The 19,772-nt window shown below is 46.2% G+C and overlaps 1 protein-coding gene across 1 annotated transcript; it reads right to left on the reverse strand.

The window, feature by feature from the left end:
- Positions 1–605: 605 nt before the first annotated feature.
- On the reverse strand, positions 606–19,511 carry LOC113034837 (TBC1 domain family member 12-like). The gene is made up of 13 exons (XM_026189922.2): positions 18,057–19,511; positions 10,551–10,686; positions 5,552–5,685; positions 4,467–4,549; positions 4,129–4,246; positions 3,948–4,054; positions 3,457–3,540; positions 3,281–3,375; positions 2,965–3,036; positions 2,738–2,866; positions 2,463–2,572; positions 1,845–2,103; positions 606–1,762 (listed from the first exon to the last, which is right to left on the reverse strand). The coding sequence occupies exons 1-13, from the start codon at positions 19,184–19,186 to the stop codon at positions 1,691–1,693; spliced, it is 2,529 nt and encodes an 842-aa protein (XP_026045707.1). The 5' UTR covers positions 19,187–19,511; the 3' UTR covers positions 606–1,690.
- Positions 19,512–19,772: the final 261 nt, after the last annotated feature.

Below are 19,772 nucleotides of genomic sequence, written 5' to 3' on the forward strand. Positions count from 1 at the left end.
TTAAGTGGAATCATTATCTTAACGTTTAAAAAACAAACAAACACATACTCTTTCATTAACTGCATCCTTTGTAATCACTTTCACCATCTGCTCGTCCTTAAAGGGCCATTTCAGCCCTGGTTTCCTTCGAGTGACTGGTGAGAGCGCTCTAACTTCACAGATAAAGGCTGCCTTCTCTTGAACACGAATCGAATGAATGAGCCAGAAAACAGCAGGCTGTTGCTTCTTCCACCAAACGAGGGAGTTCAGGATCTTGTGCACAAGTGACGGGAACACGGAGCGTGAGGTGGAGAGAGTGCGGCGTCAGAAGGTGACGCTTTGAATTTGCCGTCAGCTCTCAGTCCCAGGAGCTCTGAGCGTCTGGTCAGGACTATCGTCTATAAGTGTTTTTCCAAAAATCATGACCGACTTAATCACAAAAATCCACAAAACCTGTGCGTGGGACCAGTGGACGAGTTTGAACGTAACAAAAGTCGAGCACAGCCGATCAGACGAGGCTCAGCGTTGATGTTAAAGGTTAGCACGGATGCCGTCCCTCTTTGCTCCGTGCTGCTCGGTTACAGCTTCCTGTCACACACTGCACTCTAGTGGTGGTTGCTAGGTAACATCTACAGGCTCTAATAAAACACATTAGACTGACTTTAATGAAGGGCAGCAGCGTCAAACCACATCGTTGGCCGGCTGACTTGGGAGTGTGGGCAGGTGATGTCACCTGTAGGTTGTTTGCTGATTGGTTCTGGTAAAATGACTGCTGTTCAGCGGGGCGCTAAGCTAACGGACCGACACGTGACAGATCGACGCTTCCTTCTGCACAGATCCTGAAACATGCTCACAGTGAGTTTGGGTACATGAATCCTTTTTTAAGGAAGGTGGTCTTGATTCCCAGAACGACAGAATTATATTAAAAATGCTTTTTGATTTTAGTTCTGAGAAGGCAGCAGATATCTCCCAAACTGGGCAGCTCCCACCAAAACTGGTGACAGAGAAGCAGCGAGTAAACTGCAACACTTTAGTTTTACTTCCACCCAAATCTCCCGTGTTGTGAGTTTGTTTTGCTAGCAGATTAAAGTAGTGCAGACTGCCGTCATTCTTGAAGCTAATATTACAACAAAAGCATCAAAGTAAAAGAGTGTTTGTGAACTCGAACCACAAGGACTCACATTAATAAGTGAACCACAGAGGACATTTCTGAAGCCTTGAGAAACTCATTAGCACCTACAGTTAGATTTAGAGTCTTGGAGAATTACGCAGGGCGTGACGCTCAGTGTTAGCGCCGTCTCGACCTGGAGGAGCCAAACGATGGCCGAGTCGGACTGCTTTTAGGTTTTCTTCCCAGCCGCCTGTGACTCCCCAGCTGTGGAACACAATCTGTGAGAAATACTGACTGGCAGCTGAAGATCAGGAGTAACCGAACGCTTCTGGTCCCAGCAGAGGTTTCAGGAATCGCCGGAGCTGCCGCTTCCTTTCCCAAGACTGGTCAGCGGCTCCGCCCCCACCTCCACGGCTGCCTCGTCTTCACTTCAAGCTTCGTAGCTGAGCCCAGGACTGAGTTTAGCTTCAGGCTACGCAGCTTCAAGATACACAACTAGCCTCTGTGGTTGGCGTCAGCGGCGGCAGGGGGAGCTAGCGCGAGCTCCGACATCCCCGAAGCCAGACGTTAGTTTGAGTACAGCTGGAGTTAGCGTCGGGGTTAGCTTCTCAAAGCTGGACTCGTGTTTTTATCCGCCTCTTTATTTCCGTCCTTCATCAAGGCAGAAAACACCTGGAAGGAAACACACCTGTTAGCTTTTTTTCTGCGAGTGAGCTGCACCGCCCTCGCCCTGCGCTCTGACCGTGAGCCTGACCTGAGCCCAGCGGCGGTTCCTGCTGATCATGTGCGTGCTGGCCATGGCGTTGAAGAGCGTGTGCGACTGCAGGTCCTCCGGCAGGCGCGTGAGGAACTGCGCGATGTGGATGAAGTCCATCTGCAGCAGGACTTCCTCGTACAGATGCAGGATGCCCAGACCCGTCCGGAATAAGCTCTCCTCGCCATCCCGGCAAAAGACGTCCCACACCCGGCACGCCACGTCCAGAGGGAGTGACTTACTGTACAGAGTGAAGATCCTGCAGGGAGACAGACATGCTGAGTGAAATCTGCAGGTGTATGAAGATGAAACACCAACTCAAGGCGAGTTATGAAAGATCGGCATGGAAATATGCACCGCTAAAACCAAATCAACGCAAACAGCTTCTGCATGACTCTGTGGTGACCTGCAGTGACCTTTGTTACGTGGGTCACCTGCTCAACCAGGTGAGCTACATCCAAAGTCTTTTTTTTTAAGACAAATGAACTTTAAGGCATTTTTAAGTCGATAAATCTTACTGACAATCTAATCTGTGTTAAACATCTAAAAGATTTGCTGTAAATTTATAACAGAAAAAAATCAGCTTGGCTGCTTTTTTCTTCAGTTGTATTAACTCACCAGTCAATCAGATAGAGGTCAGGGGTCAGGCTGTTGGTCTGGAAGTGGCTGAAGAGACGAGGAAGATTCTCCTCGAAGAAAATCTCAAAGGCTGCAAAATACTTCAACATCTGTCAGAAACGGAGAGAACAAAGAGGAAAAGGTTTTAAATGTTCACAGTGATTTGTGTAAAAGTAAAAATCTTTCACTTTTACTCACAAACCAACTCTGAGTTCTTCAGGAGGTTTCTGAGTTTTCCCTCCTCCCTCTTATGAAATATCACAAAGACTGCGTACCAGTTCATGGTCGACTCTGAAGAAGGCCATCTGACAGGGTTTATTGAGCAGGTTGGCAAAGGTGATGAAGGCCTCGGCCTCCTCCAGGTTGAGGATGAGCACAGCAGCGATGAAGGACATGCCCTGCACCTGAAAGTCCACAGACGCTTTGGTTTCGGATCAGTCTTAACGAGACACTGAATGATTTTTAAATATTTGGTAAGAGCTGCCATAATGCTTTTACTCACATAGCCAATGTCAGGCCTGTAACACGTGTAGGCACCCAGCACGCTGTGGAGGAGGTCGTGGTACGGACCGCCCTGCAGGAGGAAGACACAGCAGACATTCATGTGAGACACAGATGTGATTGACCTGCTGGCTGTTTGTTGCAGGCAGACTGAAGAACCTCGGGACAAAAACACCCACACAGACGTCACAAGTCCAAAAACAAATGTCTGAAAATCCGACCAAATTCTTTTCTCATCGTAGCAGAAATCAAACTGCTGCATTTGTTGCTGCAGTGCTGCAAACCTGAATGGTCCTCTGCCTGTTATCTGTGTTTACCTTCTGGAAGATGAAGAGCGAGGGGAAGGTTCTGGAGATGTCTAGTTTGATGAGATCCAGGCTGGACTCTCTGTCAGCCAGAGATGCTCCTCCATCTAACGGGAGAAACACACAGAAGTAGTTTTCAGTCGCTGAAACTGGAGCTGTGAGGGTCAAAGAGAGGAGGGGCGTCGTACCGCTCTCGCTGTCGTTCACCGAGCTGGTCTCGCTGTAACTCCTCCACTTCTCTTTGGCTCTGGAGAGGAAGATCTCATAGAGCTCTGCAGCGAGACAAACACCCATTAATCAGAAAATTAGACTCAATCAGCAACTTTTAAAGGTTAGAGTTTCAGTTTTTATGCAAATCCATCGTTTTGAATCTCTTTGAGCCTCAGTCACAGTTTTGTGTGCAGAACTATTTTTTACCATGCAATCAAAATTCTCGTTAGATTCATTAAAAGTGTGCAACGCCCAGCTGTGTTCTTCCCACTGTGCAAATGTTTGTGAACCAGAATCTAAACTGACTGTCTCTGCACGCCTCCATCTCTCCATATAAGAGAGCACAGATTAGGGTTCCTGTGGGACTCATGGTGGTTTAAATAAACAGCTGCAGTCACTGCAGCATTTAAAAATGTACTTAATATTTAACAGAAGTGTCAAAAGAGTGTCCAGGATCGCGTGTTTGTACCTGGTGTGATGTTCAGCTCGTTGCCGATAGCGAGGCTCCAAACTCTTCCTCTGACACTGGGGGGAAGGCCCTGCCACCACAGCTCTCTGACCCGCCTCGTTCCCTTCCTGCACACACACAATGCATTAAATAAACACAAGCACCCGCGCGCGCACGCACACACACAGCGGTGGAGACGTACATGGAGTCCCAGTGAGGCAGGATCTCGGTGTTCCAGATGACCATGGCGTTGGAGATGCTGTCCTCCTGCCGGTGTCTCTCCTTCATCTGACGCTTCTTCCTCTGGGCTTCTTTCAGCTCTGAAGGAGACGCAACAGCACGAGCCAATCAAATCCAAGAACAGAACCAGCCAGTGACATCTGTGTGTGTGTGTGTGTGTGTGTGTGTGTGTGTACGTGTACGTGTGTGTGTGTACGTACGTGTGTGTGTGTGTGTGTGTGTGTGTGTGTGTGTGTGTGTGTACGTGTACGTGTGTGTGTGTGTACGTACGTGTGTGTGTGTGTGTGTGTGTGTACGTACCTCTCCTCTTGGCTCCTGCCACCATCTCCTCGTACTCCAGCTTGTGTCTCTGAGTTTCCTCCGTAGATTTAGCCGGCAGGTTCCTGAAGGACAGACAGACGAGCTCTCAGCCAGCTGGAAAGCTTGTTGGGGTTTTCTGGTTTTACTTCCTGTCAGGTGATCACACACAGCGGCTCTGTCTCTCTGTGACAGTGACCTCATCCTGAAGTGTTTCTGCTGCGAGGATCGCCTCGCATCCCCCTCACTCAGGAAAAAACTCATTAATCTGACATTTTACACCAGTTTGACTCTAATGTAAAACTGTTAGCTCATCTTTGTTCACCACAGAGGGACAAAGAACAATAAAGACTGATATTAAACCTTTGATAAAAAGCTTCAGTGTTTTCACTGCATTGCACAGTCGAACCTCCGACTTCCACATACAGGCAGGAAAAATAGTCATGGAGGACCACGTGTGGTCTTCCAATGCAAATCCAAATCCAAGCATGTGTTACTGATACACACACATGTATGTGATGGAAATATTCGGCCCTTTCATTTGCTTTTCACAAAAATAAAACATGTCATTCACTGACTCAGGTGTCTGTTTCTGCAGCTATGAAACATTGAAATATAACATTTTAATCTGCAAGTGCATTCAGCAACATTCTGCTAATAATAATAATAATAATAACAACCAGTTCCAGCTGGTTCCAGAGAATAAACACCAGCAGCAACTTGACTTCCCAACACCGCTGAGCCCAAAGTTGGAAACATTGAGTCAGAAGCTGCAGCTGAGGTGAGAAACAAACCAGCACCAATGCAGGCTGGTTTTCAAACACTCCAGAGTGTACTGGTAAAAAGATCGGCACCAGCACGGATACCCTACACCGCTCGGCTCACAGTTGGAACCATTGAGCTTAAACGTGGGAATAACACAAAATCCCCTGTTTGCAGATGCACTCGCTTCAGAAGTACACACATCAGCAGGTTTATGCCTTTTCCAACATCACAGCGTGTAATCTAGAACCAGCTGCAGTCTTTTCCACCACAGGCACAAAAGCACATTCTTAAAACTGCATTTTTAAAGCCACCACAGAACTTACGAAGGGCGATCCTCCAAGATGAGAGCCGTGGTGGAAAGAGGTTCAAACTCCAGGTTTTTCCTCCTCCCTGCAAGCAGGGGGCGCTGAGGACACGAGGGCACGCTGGAGTCCTTCATCGGCTCCTGCTGAGGAGACTAAAGAAAGAAACAGATATCATGTAGTACAGCATCGCTCTCAGAGGAATAATTACACCTGAACATCAACTCAACAGGGTGTTTTTGGCAGTTACACAAATTCAGAGCCATCTCACATCTTTTTCAGTTCCCACGGTCCTCACTGAGCTGTGGGTGTTTAAAGTTTTATTTTCCTGAGCTGTAAAAGCGCCACCCAGAGAACATCATAAAAAGCCATTCCACCTTATACACAGATAAACATCTGCCTCCAGCTCAGTTTCATTCTTCTCTGAGACCCAAAAACTGCTTTTGCAAAGGTCTGATCATTTCAAGTGTCAGAGGGACAGCTCAGGCGAGCTTTGGAGACAAAGGTAGAGAAGCTGAGAGGGTTTGCACATGTGCAGAAGAGGGAGAGTGGATTTACAGGACAAAGGATGATGGAGCCGCCAAGCAGGAGGAAAGGAGGAAGAGCTCAGAGAAGATGGATGTGGTGAAGCAGGACATGCAGAGGGTTGGTAGCAGAGGAGGATGCTGGGATAGGGTGAGATGGAGGCACATGGTGGAGATCACTCTCCACTAATTGATCTTAGAACTGAAAAAGCTTCTTGGATGAGAGGTGGAAGAAACGTAAAGAAGGTGCTTTTCTTTCCACAATTCTCTCGAGTACAAACGGAAGTAAAAGCATCGTTTCTGAATTTAGTAAAAATGTTTGTAACAGATTATTTGCAGTTTCAGAATAAACAGAGCGTTCGTTCATCAGCTTAAGCACAGAGAATCACTCTGTGTGTGTGTGTGTGTGTGTGTGTGTGTGTGTGTGTGTGTGTGTGTGTGTGTGTGTGTGTGTGGCCCGTACAATAAACCGTTTATCCACAGGAGCAGGACAGCTGTGGGGTCAACAGAACAACACGTCTTTCATCAGCTGGTTTCAGGCGTGAATGCCGCCAGCAGAGGGAGACAGAGGTCGCCCTCTGAGGCTGCTCTGTCATCAGATTCAACATGAAGTGAGAGTCATAAAAAGATACGCATCATGTGACCGTCCTGGTGATTTCCAAAGAGCCGAGATATAAAAACACGGAGCTGAGGAAACACTGACGTGAAACATGCTGCTCACCTTTCCTTTACATTACAGCAACGTGCATATTATGGTTTGTTAGACAGACTGTAAATAAAAGATGCATGCAGCCACAGTGACATCACACCCACTGGTTTGTGCCTCCACATTTAAAAGCATCCATGTTAGCAAGCAGAAGTGATGTATTTGGATGAGAGCGTTTACGTTAGCAGCTAGCTGGACTCTACAGAACTAAAAATGAAGAACTCAGACAGATAAGATCCTTCAACCTCCGCAAAGGTGATTTCCTAATTCTGCGATACTGACGATCAGGAGATCAGTGGGTCTGCAGCAGGTCGAGTGTCTGTGTGAGCACAGAAAAGCTCCACGTAATCATGGTATTTATGTCTGAGGAGAGTTTTTACGAGCAGTAAAAATCCAGATGCTGCAGAGCAGAGAGGAGCTGCATCTGCACACGTGTTTACCAGCTTGATGCTAACACTGTTAGCCTGCCTGTGTTTATGTACAACACGATGTCTGTAAAATGATGTAGTGTGCTGGGCAACATCCACACGTACACAGCCTGAAGCTGCGGAGGCAGATCAGAATCAGAATCAGAATCAGAATACTTTATTGATCCCTGGGGGAAATTATTTTTTGTTACAGTGCTCCATTATAAACCAACATTAAGACAAGACAGACAATACACTAACTAAGAATAGTACAATATATACATATATATACATACATACATACATAAGTCACTCATAAATAAATAGCTGGAAAAGAAACATGTGTAGCTGTAGCAGCAAACAGTGTGTTAAGTGGATGCGTTGTACAGGGAGATGGCCACAGGCAGGAATGATTTCCTGTGTCGTTCAGTGGTGCTTTTCGGTAATCTCAGTCTCTCACTGAACGTGCTCCTGTGACTGACCAGCATGTCATGGAGTGGGTGGGAGGTGTTATCCAACATTGTCTTTATCTTGGACAGCATCCGCCTCTCCGACACCACCTTGAGGGAGTCCAGCTCCGTCCCCACAACATTGCTGGCCTTACGGATTAGTTTATTAAGTCTGTTGGCATCTGCGACCCTCAGCCTGCTCCCCCAGCATGCAACAGCATAGAGGATCGCACTGGCCACAACAGACTCATAGAAAATCCTCAGCATTTTCTGGCAGATGTTGAAGGACCTCAGTCGCCTCAAAAAATAGAGACGACTCTGGCCCTTCCTGTAAAGTGCTGTGGTGTTTTTAGCCCAGTCCAGTTTATTGTCAATGTGTACTCCAAGGTATTTATAGTCCTCCACAATGTCAACACTGACCCCTGGATTGAAACAGGGGTCAAGTGTTTCCTGGTTTTCCTGAAGTCCACGATCAGTTCCTTGGTCTTTGCCACGTTGAGCTGCAGATGATTCTGCTCACACCACGTGACAAAGGAGTCGACCACAGCCCGGTACTCTGTCTCATCATCCCTGCTGATGCATCCAACCACCGCAGAGTCATCAGAAAACTTCTGAAGATGGCAGGTCTCTGTGCAGTGGCTGAAGTCTGTGGTGTAGAGGGTGAAGAGGAAGGGGGAGAGGACAGTCCCCTGTGGTGCCCCTGTGTTGCTGATCAGATGATGATCACACACACACACACGCAGACACACACCAGCCTCCTCCTCTAGTTGAGTTTAATTACACACATTATCACATCAATTTGCCGGATAAAAAACTACGTCACACTTGGCGGGATTTTCTTTGCTGCCACAGTAACATGGAGCATGACTGTGTGACCTCTGACCTTTGATTGGAGCCTTAAAGGTATTTTGCCAACAGCTGCTGGCCTCTACCCTCGCTCTGCTCACATGACGGCAGCAGCAGTCAGATGATTCATCGGGAAAAGAGTTGGCCAGATGTGGCCTGGCTCAGGCTAGCTGACACGTCAGACACAATGCTGCTGGAGGAGGAGGAGGAGGAGGAAGGCTGACTTCACTTAAACTGTTTCCTTTCAATAGTGCAGAAGGACAGCTCTGAAGCTGCCAAATGATGCTAACTGTTAACTGATGGTTTAATCATGGTTTGGCTCCTTAAATAAGACTCCAGTAAATCCAGCCCGGTGCAGCTCTGCAGTCTCTGTACCAGAAAGCAGGGAGACATTCACATTGCGACTGTCACAGTCTGCTGCGTGCTCCATAGCACAGATGTTGTTGGGACATCTTCCTGCTGCAGCGATATTTCAGACAATAGTGTGTTTGTCCAGCTCGGTGGAAACAGTCCTGGCTTTCAGGTTTGGCTGTTTCCTGTTTCAGTGTAAATGGTAAACGGACTGGTTCTTAAATAGCACTTTTCTACTCTTCTGAGCACTCAAAGCGCTTTACATAACTTGTTCATTCACCCAGTCACACCCATTCGCACAAGCACATTTTTTGCTTTCTCACTAACATTCACACACACATTCATACTCCGATGGATGGATCGGAGAGCAATTTGGGGTTAGTATCTTGCCCAAGGATATTTGTCATGCAGACTAGGAATCAAACCACCAACCTGCTCTACCGCCTGAGCTACAGCCACCCCAAAGTGTCACAATGGCTTCATGCACAAAGCCAGATCCCACAGAGAAAGTGCTTTCCCACTTTGGTTTGGTAGAACGTGCATGAAAAAGCTTTGCAACCTGTGGTAAACAAGCCGGAGCAAAAACTCCATCCAGCATCGACTGGACTTTAGCGTAGCTGCATGGGAGGAAAAACCCCAGCAGGTGTTCCAGTTAAAGATCTCTGAATGTGACTGCTGAGAGCTGCTTCACAGCTTCTTCAATGTAAACAAAATAAAAAAGTTTAACTTTGCTCAAGTGCATAAATAAAGCAGAAAGTGCATGGGATGGGACTGCAGGCGCAGTGTTCATGGCTCTATTTTCCAACAGCAAGCAGGCAGCCCCCCAGGACAGCTCCAGAGTGCGGTTCCTCTAACATCCACTAGGGGCTGGCTCCAGAAGTCCTGCAAAGAAACTGTTCTGGTCTCTATAGGTGACTTCTGCTTAATAACAACTGTACTGAGGGTACGGTTATATCTCACCTGTTTAAACTGCATTACAGCTAAAAGATTGCATTATTAGGGGGTGTGGCCTCTTTGACTAACAGGTGGGTATAGCTGCTAGCTGCCTGCTAGACTTTACCTCAGCTAATTCGCAGGTGAGTTGCAGCACTTTGCAGTCTGTTTACGTTTATAAATTGGATGTCAGTTATTTGCAGATGATTAGTTCTTACCTCACAGTGTGAAGCTTATTTCCCCTCTCTGTGCTGGAGGCAACATTTACATGAAGACATTCAGAATTCACTGACGAGGCTTCAAACTCTGACTTGAACATGAACACGTACAGTCTGCAGCCTGCCCTGAGAAAATGAAGTGCTCGTGTTCCCACAACGCAAACGGTTCAGAAAAACGTAAAATCTCAATAACTGATGAAGAAAAGGTGCCGACAGAAGGAAAGAGGACAACTGAGTTTGCAGGTGGACACAGCTGGGTGTGCTTTAAAATAATCAGCGTTTTTGTTAAGACCTCGAGTGGACATGGAGGACACACAGCGAGTAACGCTGAAAGCAAACAGAGCCTTTATTGTGCCTGCGGAGCTCGTTTAACGCCTCGCCCGCAGTTTCTGAGTCCTAAGGCTTCTACCTTCCACTGTTTATCTGATTTTCCAACATAGCAGCTCATGTTTCTGCTCAGATGATTCACCCAGGAGAGTTTCATGCCCTTATAAAGGACCGACTGTGGCTGGGAGCAGATTAAACACCCTGGGCGGAGGAGGAGGAGGATGATGATGATATGATTGTGTGTGTTTAAAGAGCCAACCTGCTCCGCGGTCGGCGTGGAGGCGAGGTCTTTGCTCGTATCGCCTTCTCTGGCTGCTGTCTTGCCAAACAGTCGCCACCCTGCTGAGCTGTGAGATGTCGCTTTGGGCTCTTTGGGTTTCCTAGAAAACAGGCTCCTGAAAGAGAGCACAGACTGAGCTTAGCAAACATGTATCAGAGTCAACAGGAAGGAAATAAACTTCATCTCTCAAAATCATATGAAGGACAAGCAAAATGTTACAAATAAAACTTCTCTTCATTATTAAGTATGAGTTTTTATGCATTAGCTGATGTATTTTAATAAACTTATAAAATGTTACAGATTTTCTTATTATTATTAACTTGTGTATAAACTCGTTTTATTTCACTTCCCTAATTTACAGTTTTGACCTCGTATTTTTGTGTATTTTCTTGTTTGTTTCTTTGCTTATTTCTGCTTCATTTTGCAAATTCAAAGGGTGACAAGAGGTCAGAGTGTTGCCTCGACGACAGAGATGGTGTCTTCTAATCAGGAGGGAAAATAAATGAATGAATAAAATTAACTTTACATTTGATGCCTTTTGATCGACTCTACAGTTTCCTTTACAGTTTTATTTAGTAATTGTAATCATTTTAGACATTTCACTAATCTACCTTAGAAACTAATAAAATGAATCATCACTAATATTAAACACAAAAGTAAAACATCATTAATGTAAATTGTGACATTGCTTCTGTACCTATTTACCTTTTTCATTAATTGTTTATTTATTCGTTTTAGCTCCACACTAGTCTGATGACCTGTTCAGGGTGTGCACTGCTTTATGCGATAGGCTCCATAAATCAGTCAGAAGGAATCCTGGTATCGAACATAGATAAAAAGGAGACCTTTCATTTGCTCTAACTTGTCCTGAGCAGCACCTGCTCCGCATGTTGATATGAGTCTTGAAAGCTGGCACCGTTTGAAATAATCAGAAACCAGATCAAACATGCAGACTATGGATGCTGCTTTCTGCTCCGCTGCATCTGACAGATCCCATCATAGCGACGCTCCACGTTAGCCAGACTTTGGCTTTAGATTGTGAAGTTTAGTTTTTAACTGAGCATTAATATTTTTCAGCACTGAAAACTTAATGTGCTGTAATTATGAAGTCATGAATATAAACAAACTGCACCCCCTACATATCTGAGGGCCTGTAACTGTGCAGATATTCATGAAGGTCAGATTCTGCATGGCGTCATTAAATGTACTAAAGTCAGTGTATAAAACTCTGCTCATCCTCACACAGGTTACATGGTCAGTGTCCCTCTGACCTCCTTCAGTGTGCTGATAAAACATCTTCCCCTTAAAGAGATTCCTGTAAGCGTTCCCTATCACTCAGACATTTCAACACACTGGCAGGTTCCCATTTCATTAGAAGTCCAGCCATCTGTGAAGAATGTAAACTCTGGTCAGAAAAGCTGCAGAGGCCGATTTCAGTTCCTCAAACAAACGAGGAAAGACACGCAGCAAAGACGTAATGCGGTAAATGCTGCAGCTACAGCAGTTTTTTAAGATGATGCCAAAGGAAAAAAGACTGTTTAGGAAAAGCTGCCATATCGACAGTTTTCATTGGGAGAGTCTGCTGGTCAGCCGGCGGGAAGAGAACAAACAGACACAGATATGCATGGGAGCCGGCTCCGAAGAGACGGCAGAGCAAATATTATCCCACCTCGCGCTCTGCAGGTCAAGTTTGTTCACAGCTTCAAAGACCCACACGCTGCATCTGCTGCAGCTCAGCTGTCTGTGCACCACTGCAGCAGCTGAAAAGAATAAGCGGAGCCACAATCGCCGTGTCCCTACACTTTCATTCACTTTGATTACAGAAAACTTGGCTCTTACTCCCTCAGCTGAGATAAATGCTATTGCTGAAGCGTCTGTGGCTCATTCAAAACTTTCAGTCATTTAAAAGGTAATAGAAGGTAATTGTAGACTTAAGTGTAATTAAAACTAGACTATTTTCTTCTCGGTGTAAGCAACAGTGTTTTAGCAGTTCTGTGAAATAAAATCCTTGTTTTTATTATTTTAATGCCAAAATGACAGATAAACACAACTTTATAACTGATGGAAAAACTCCACTATCACACTGATGTCAGTTTTAAAACCAAACAAACTCGTAGATGCTGACAGACTTTGGTTAAAAACTGAACTGTGTGTTGATCTTCTTCCTCTCTTGCGGCTGCAGTTGTAACAAGTGAGAGAAACTCCAGAAATAGAAAAAGGAGAAGTTGCTTTCTCACTAACAGCAGAGGCTCTTTATCTGAGCAACAATGTGACTCTGGTGTAATTACAGAAGAAAGATCACAAACACAAAGAAAGTGAAATGTTCATTCACAGCGTCCTGCCAGGATTCTCCAAACCGCCGAGGAGTGCGCACATTAATCATGCAGAAGAAGAAATGCAGCAGGTTAGACTGTCACTGCTCCTTCCTCAGAAGAACAGCTGACGCGTAGCTTTGTGCTGGTTACATCAAACTGTCCCTCAGATCAGAAGCCTCGTTTAAAGCTGTGGCTGCTGTGACATTCAGCCTCTGTGGGTGTTTATGTGTGATAAGACCTAACCTCAGTGTTTCACTCACAAACTTCAGTAGTGGGAGCCATTCAAGTATCAATTTGTGTTTATTTTGACAGAAATAATCCCAGACTCTTGACTTCCTGTTCCACAGGGCGCTCTCCCGAGCTTGTCCTGACTGATGTAGAAGTCAGAGGCTGTAGAAGAGAATTCAGTAAATTGTGGGGTAAACATTATTCTGAGACAAACCTAACCGAGCAGTTTTTGTAGCGTAAGCTTTGCTCTGTTCTGTTGATCTGCTGCAAGCTGCAGCCTGAAGCAGATGGCCTGGATGTGCTGGGAGTCACTGACGGGAGGCGCAGCTGTTTATCATCTATTATCTATCCCTGCAAAAGTATACGAGGGTCTTTTTATGACTTTGTTTTTAAAAGACACCGTGCTGCCATCACAAATAGAGCGCAACTCTGTGTGAAACACTGAGGCTGCACTACACACTGCATTAATAATTAACTGCAGAGGTGAGCACATCTAACAAAGACCTTAAATAATTAAAGGCTGGTTCGGTGTTATTCCAACAGCTGATTAGAAGCAGGACGTGAGCACAAAGCTGTGCATGTTCAGAGCTGCAGTTCCACTTGTTGTTTAATCTTGGGCTCTTTCATAGTTTAAATGAATCTTTCATTTAAGCCATCTTTCTTCTGATTGGCTGCCCCTCACAAACAGAAGGTTTGAGTGGGAAAACACCAACTAAAACTGACCCAGACGCACGTGTACATAAGCTTAACTTTAACATCCACCTCTGGAAGAGGAGGTGGGTGACAGGAAATAAGGAACAGCACAGGTCCACTTTAAAGTAGCACTGCTGCCTGTATGTGACCCTGGCTGACCTGCCTGAGCTCTGTGGGCCACACGGCCAGAGTGGAGTTTTTCCAGCCGGGCTGTTTTCCCCTTGGCCTTCCTCCTCCGTCTGTCTGGATTTCCTCTGAGACGCTGTGACATTCAAGCCAGCTGCAGGGCTCGCATCCAACCCAAAAAACCAGCCCAGACCCAGATGCAGATTTAACAAACATAAATTTTCCTGCACCTGCCAGTCGGGGACTGTTTTACTACTTCATTAATCAAACAGAGAAAAATCCAACGCTCAAGTTTCTGAATGCGACCAAACTTTAGGGAAACTCTCTGCTGCTGCATTTCTCTCTTTTTCACTTCCTTGTGTGGCTCAGAGGAACGTTGGAGCTCTTCCAGTAACTATCAACGTAATATAACATCTTTATTCTGCTGCTGGAGTCACTGTTCAAGTCACGAGGGAGGAAATCATGCAGTCAGTTCAGGATGAAACAAAGCAATCCTCCTTTACAGCACAATAAAAACAGGAAACCGAACTTCACCTGCAGCCTTATCTGCTCAAAGCAATTATAAGTAACTGTAGAAGGCAAATATCTGCAGCATATTAAATCATGTGAACTGAGTGCAGCCTCGTGCCCCCAGAGATTCAATTCCACGGTTATCATTCTGATGTTTCAGCCTGCTCTCGTGGAAAAATGCAGAATAGTGATGGAAAATGATCCCATCTGTTCATGCATGCAAAATGTCCTGGTGCTTTTTTTCCTAAAATCACAAACAATCAGAGTAGTTTCGGCACCAGAACTTCAATAAATACTGAATTAGTGCATCTTAGTGTTAAAGTCATATGAAGCAGAGATGATGTGTTCTGTGTGGGACTGTGGTCTCTGGTGTGAGGGGCAGAGTGGACGGCTGGTTTCAATGAGTCACACCGGTCGATGAACAACAACAAAAAGCCACGATGATTGTTTTTGCCATTTACAGACGACTTCAAGCAAATATGAACTCAACGTGGAGCAGCAATGGTCATGATTTCAGATCATAACCCTAAAGCACCAACACTGAAGTGAGGTTAGCTGTTCCAACAGGAGAGACAAATGAAGCCAAAGAGAACGACGGCACTCACAAAGTTCAGCAAAACAAACTAAAACTGGGCTGTTAGATAAACCGAGCCATGTCCCGGAGCGCCCGGCGGGTTTCCACCGCTGCCGAGGATCGTTTGACTAACGAGGTTATGGATGAGCACATATCCGCCAGCAGATCAATCTCCAACCTTGAGACTTCAAGTTTGCTTTCTGTTTGGGTGCTCTGGGTTAATCATCAGTTACCGACAGAGTGTCTCTTCCGTACTCTCAAACAGATACTGCGCACACCTGCATCCACACTTCCTGGCTCTGACTGAGCAGTAATCAATGAGCGTGGCACCAGACCGCACCGAGCATGATTAAAATCAGCAGGGCTCAGCATCGGGACCAAATTAGCAGGGTCTGGATGTCCTAACCACCTGCGGTGTTGTGGTTACAGCGGACAAACAAGAAAACTGACTCCAGACCAAATCTAATCAGTCGAATGACAAAAAACGGACCGCATTTCAGGCAAAGATACAAACTTAGACGTTCTCAGCTCTGAACAAACAGCCCTTCAGCTATCAGCCTGCAGGAGGCCGCTGCTTTCAGGTCCTCACCCAACCTGCTCTCCTCTGATTTCTGAGAAGGCCCTGTGTGCTTCCTGTTGAACTGCAGACAATCTGATAAATGTAATCGTTTCTTGTCTGAAGACCGACTCCAACAACTGAGGAATTCTGTCAAGTATTTGACCGGAAATCTGACTTTTAATGCAAAGCACGAGTGTGTACTTCCAGCTGTTACAAAACAGGAAGAGATGCACTACAATAAAAAAAGATTGCACATAGCAGGAGTAGGTGATAAGGACCAGAACAGAATACAGAACATAGAGTGGGACTTTACAAACAGCTGACTGAAATAAAATGCAAAAAAAAAATGATTTCAGTGTTCGTATGCTGCATATTTAAAGGTGGATGCTGCGTTTTCAGTGCTTCACTCTGACGAGGATGTGAAGCCATCACATTCCACCAGACTCCATTCACAAAAACGGGAATTTTACCTCCACAAATGTGTGAGATTGTTGTCTAATCGCCTTTGGTTTTTAAAACAAACAAACTCTTGTTTCCTGTGAAATAAAATGATCATTTTTTGTCAGGAGTCTGGTAGAGCTGAAAAGAACGACTCCTTTCCCAGCACGCCATTTCTGCAAATTAACTCTCTTTGTTGCTTTATTCAAAAGTTTAACATTTAATCAACATATACCTTCAAACTTTGACTTATTACTTATCGCAGGACCAGTGCCGTCTCCCTTTAAGAGAAGACGGACAACACTTTACGTCATGCAACATAAAACCGCATTATCTGATTTTATATCTCATTTGAAATGTCGTGTTTAGTCCCGTCAGCTAACATTATCCAGTCCAACAACAGGAGGTTACTTGTATATTTGCTAAGAGGGTCTGTGTGGCGTGTATGGGAAATGACGCCATCAATCTGTCATCTCAAAACGAGACAAAGCAGGAGGAGGGCGTTTCCCCCTGTTTCATTGGGAATATGGAGAGCGCCCACTTCCCTCGGCCTGGGGCTCATGCAATCATTGAAGATCTACTCGACTCTTTCTTGGAACAACAAGAACCAAATTAAAATGACCAAAGAACGGCCATCTTGGTTTGAATAAATAAAAGACCGAAACAAAGCAATCAAATTCAGGATGCACTCAATAGCAGGCTCATAATGGACCAACAGGTGGAGATAACACAGATTCACACAGGTTATGAACTAGCGTTGCTTTTTAGCACCAACACTGTAGGAGTGAAACCTCAAAGGTCACTGAGTCACTGCCCTGTTTATGTGGCAAAGAGTGAGAGGGAGACAGCGCTGTCCCTGCGTCAGGACGGCAGCAAAATCATCACAAAGTCATCAACAATCTGAAAATAATCCAGTAACCCACAGCTCAAATCTCTCCAGCTTTGCTCTTATATGTTTGGAGGTTTTGTACATTAAGAGCTAAAGCTTAGTAATTCAGCCTCTCCTTCATTTATTCACCTTCTCTTTTGCTTCAGCGTGACTCGCTTCTTTGGTTAAAAAGGGGAAACGTGTTCCTGTGTTGCTGCTCTGTTGCCTTAATTCTAGCACAGAGGCTAAAAAGCTCCATCTAAAGAGCCCAGACTCTGTTTCAAAGCCTTTTAGTTCAACCACCTGTGCGTGTGGGGTTTATTCAAAGTCGATGTGACACGTCTAAAAATCAGCTTTTCAGGAACTGAGAGCATGTAATCTCATTCGTGCCTGATCAGCACACAGTCACAGCATCTGGGCAGCTGCACGGTGGTTACACGGCATGATCAATCGCCTCTAATGGCTGAAACCGCTCCGGGAAAAGAGCAAAGGGAGCGGTGAAGCCCCGGGGAAAGAGGCAGCTCTGAGTCGATGCTCGCTGATGCCTGCTGTGTCACACATACAGAACTGAGATGTGATTAACGTGCAGGATTTTACAGTGTTACAGGCCCCAGACAGCAGCTCTGAGAGGTCGTCTGTTTAATACAATAAGTGACCTTTAATGTGGAAAGGTGGAGCGAGAAGAGTAGGCGGAGACAGCTGCTGGATGCAAGGATGCATCTTCATCACCGAGCATTTAAATCTGTACATCATGAGCTTTATTTCCTAAAATCTGCATTTGGAAGCACAAATTAATAAAAGTGTGTTTTATATTTTTCAGCCTTATGTTGTTTATTTCCATGAATCTTAAGGACAGATAAGTAAATAAAAGAAGGTATTTCCTATATGGAAAATGTATTTTAATAACGCTAACTAAAGTCCAATCAGCTTTTAAATCTTTATTTTTTTCTATTTTAATCTTTAAATTATGAGCTTCTTTACTAAAATAATTGAGCCTGGATTGACTGAGAATTAAAACCTTGTATTTTATCCTTTTCAGTTGTCTTCGTGTTGTTTACTTATATTTTAATACAGTAGTAAGACTAAAGCCTTAAGACCATACGAGGAGGGAGGGGGTCCTTGGGAGTTAGCACGTGCACTCTTTATTGCCCCGCAGACCACGTGATCATTTTACCTGGTGAAGAAATCTGCGATGCCGAACCTCTTTGGCATCTGCTTGGGGTCCGAGCTGTCCTGGTTCAGGTCCGGGAGCGTGTCCGGAGCGCTCTGCCGGCGACCCGCCTCCAAAACGCCCCTCAGGTCTTCGTCGTACCCTTCAAAATAAAAGCCCCCATCCTCCTCATCCTCTGGGGACAGCGGGGTGGCGTCACAGCTGAGGGACACGGCCACGTTGGGGTTAGTCCTCAGACTCTGCGGCCTGACGGGAGGTGAGCTGGGGTCACTGAAACCCTCCTCATCGTCCTCCACCTCCTCTTCATCCCTGGTGTTGCGCTCAGAGAGCGGGCTGCCACTGGATGAAGGGCAGGGAGAGGGGGATTTGGCACTTAATCCAGGGGACCCTACCCTCTTCTCATGCCTAGACTTCGATTTAAACTGACAGTCAGGGGTGTTTTCAGGTGAGCAGCCCGAGTCCAGGTCCTGGTCATGTGTGTGGAAACCCCCGTTGGCCACTTTCACTTCTTCACAGTCGCAAACGCAAAGCTGCTGGGTGGGAAATAACCCTGCCTCCCCCTCACAGCTGTCAGCAGCCCCGTTGGGCATGTTTACCCCCGCGGTGCAGGCGCAGTTCCGCCGGTGCTCCCTCACCGCGCATACCAGCTCATGGCCGGGCAGAGCAGTCCTGATACACCCGCCTCCTGTGGCCTCTCCCCCCGGGCTAACACAGTCTGAGTCCCGGGCTTCTTCTTTGCTGTCCCCCCGCATCTTCTCCACTGAGAACACAGCTGGACAGGAAGCAGCTGTGGCGCCCTCAAGGCCAAGCCCTCCTCCTACTTCCAACTCGACCACCGACAGCTCCTCCTCAGTGAACCCGTTCAGGCCACTGTGGTCCCCGCAGACCCCGGAAACCTGGCCGGGGAACAGCCTCTCCAGCATTATCTTCCCTTTCAAGGAGGCGTCAGTGTTTACATCCCTGCCGAGGCCGGTGAAAGCCTTCCCAGCGTCTTGCACCGCGCTGACCCCGGCTAGCAGCGCGATGCTGCGGTCTCTGAGTGCTGATTTCCCCGCTCCGCCACCTCTTTCTCCCTCTTCGTTCTCGTTCAAGTCGACTCCGAACGACCCTCCGTTCTCCCTCACAGTCTCCATGACTTCTCAGTCCGCCAAGCGAGCCTCTGCCGCGGGCGTAAGTTCCTGCAACGAGTCCCCCTGCCCGGTGGGCCGAGCTCCGCAGCAGCAGGTTTTGTTGTTCTTGGAGGAAGGGGCTACCTGCATTTTCAGAGCCGGTTTAACGCTACCTGACACACACCCGGCGCAACATTTCCGTCTCAGGTGTTTAATGCAGACAAAGGAACGCTTCACGGCCGCTTTCTTGCGTCGCCACCGGGCAGAAGATTAATTAAATCCCCCAACTGTTAGCTAGTCGCAGCAGCAGTGGCATCCCGGCCACAGTCCAGCGCCATCTTGAAAATTCCCCAACAATGACGTCATTCACCACAACTGTGTTTTGATTCGCTGAAGAGGTTTACAGTGACACCCTGTGGTCAATCTGTGTAACTGCACCTCAAACCTTTGTTGACCCCATTAAAAAAAGGCACACAAACACTCAAACAAACTCAGAGTTATTACAGTTAACGAATACTAATCTGAAGACTAGACTGGAAAACATTTAGTTCAATTTTTGTTTATATAGCATTAAATCACAACAACAACTGTCTCAAGACACAGTATGTTG

Source organism: Astatotilapia calliptera, chromosome 13, assembly GCF_964374335.1.
Source record: "Astatotilapia calliptera chromosome 13, fAstCal68.1, whole genome shotgun sequence".
Lineage (NCBI taxonomy): Eukaryota > Metazoa > Chordata > Actinopteri > Cichliformes > Cichlidae > Astatotilapia > Astatotilapia calliptera.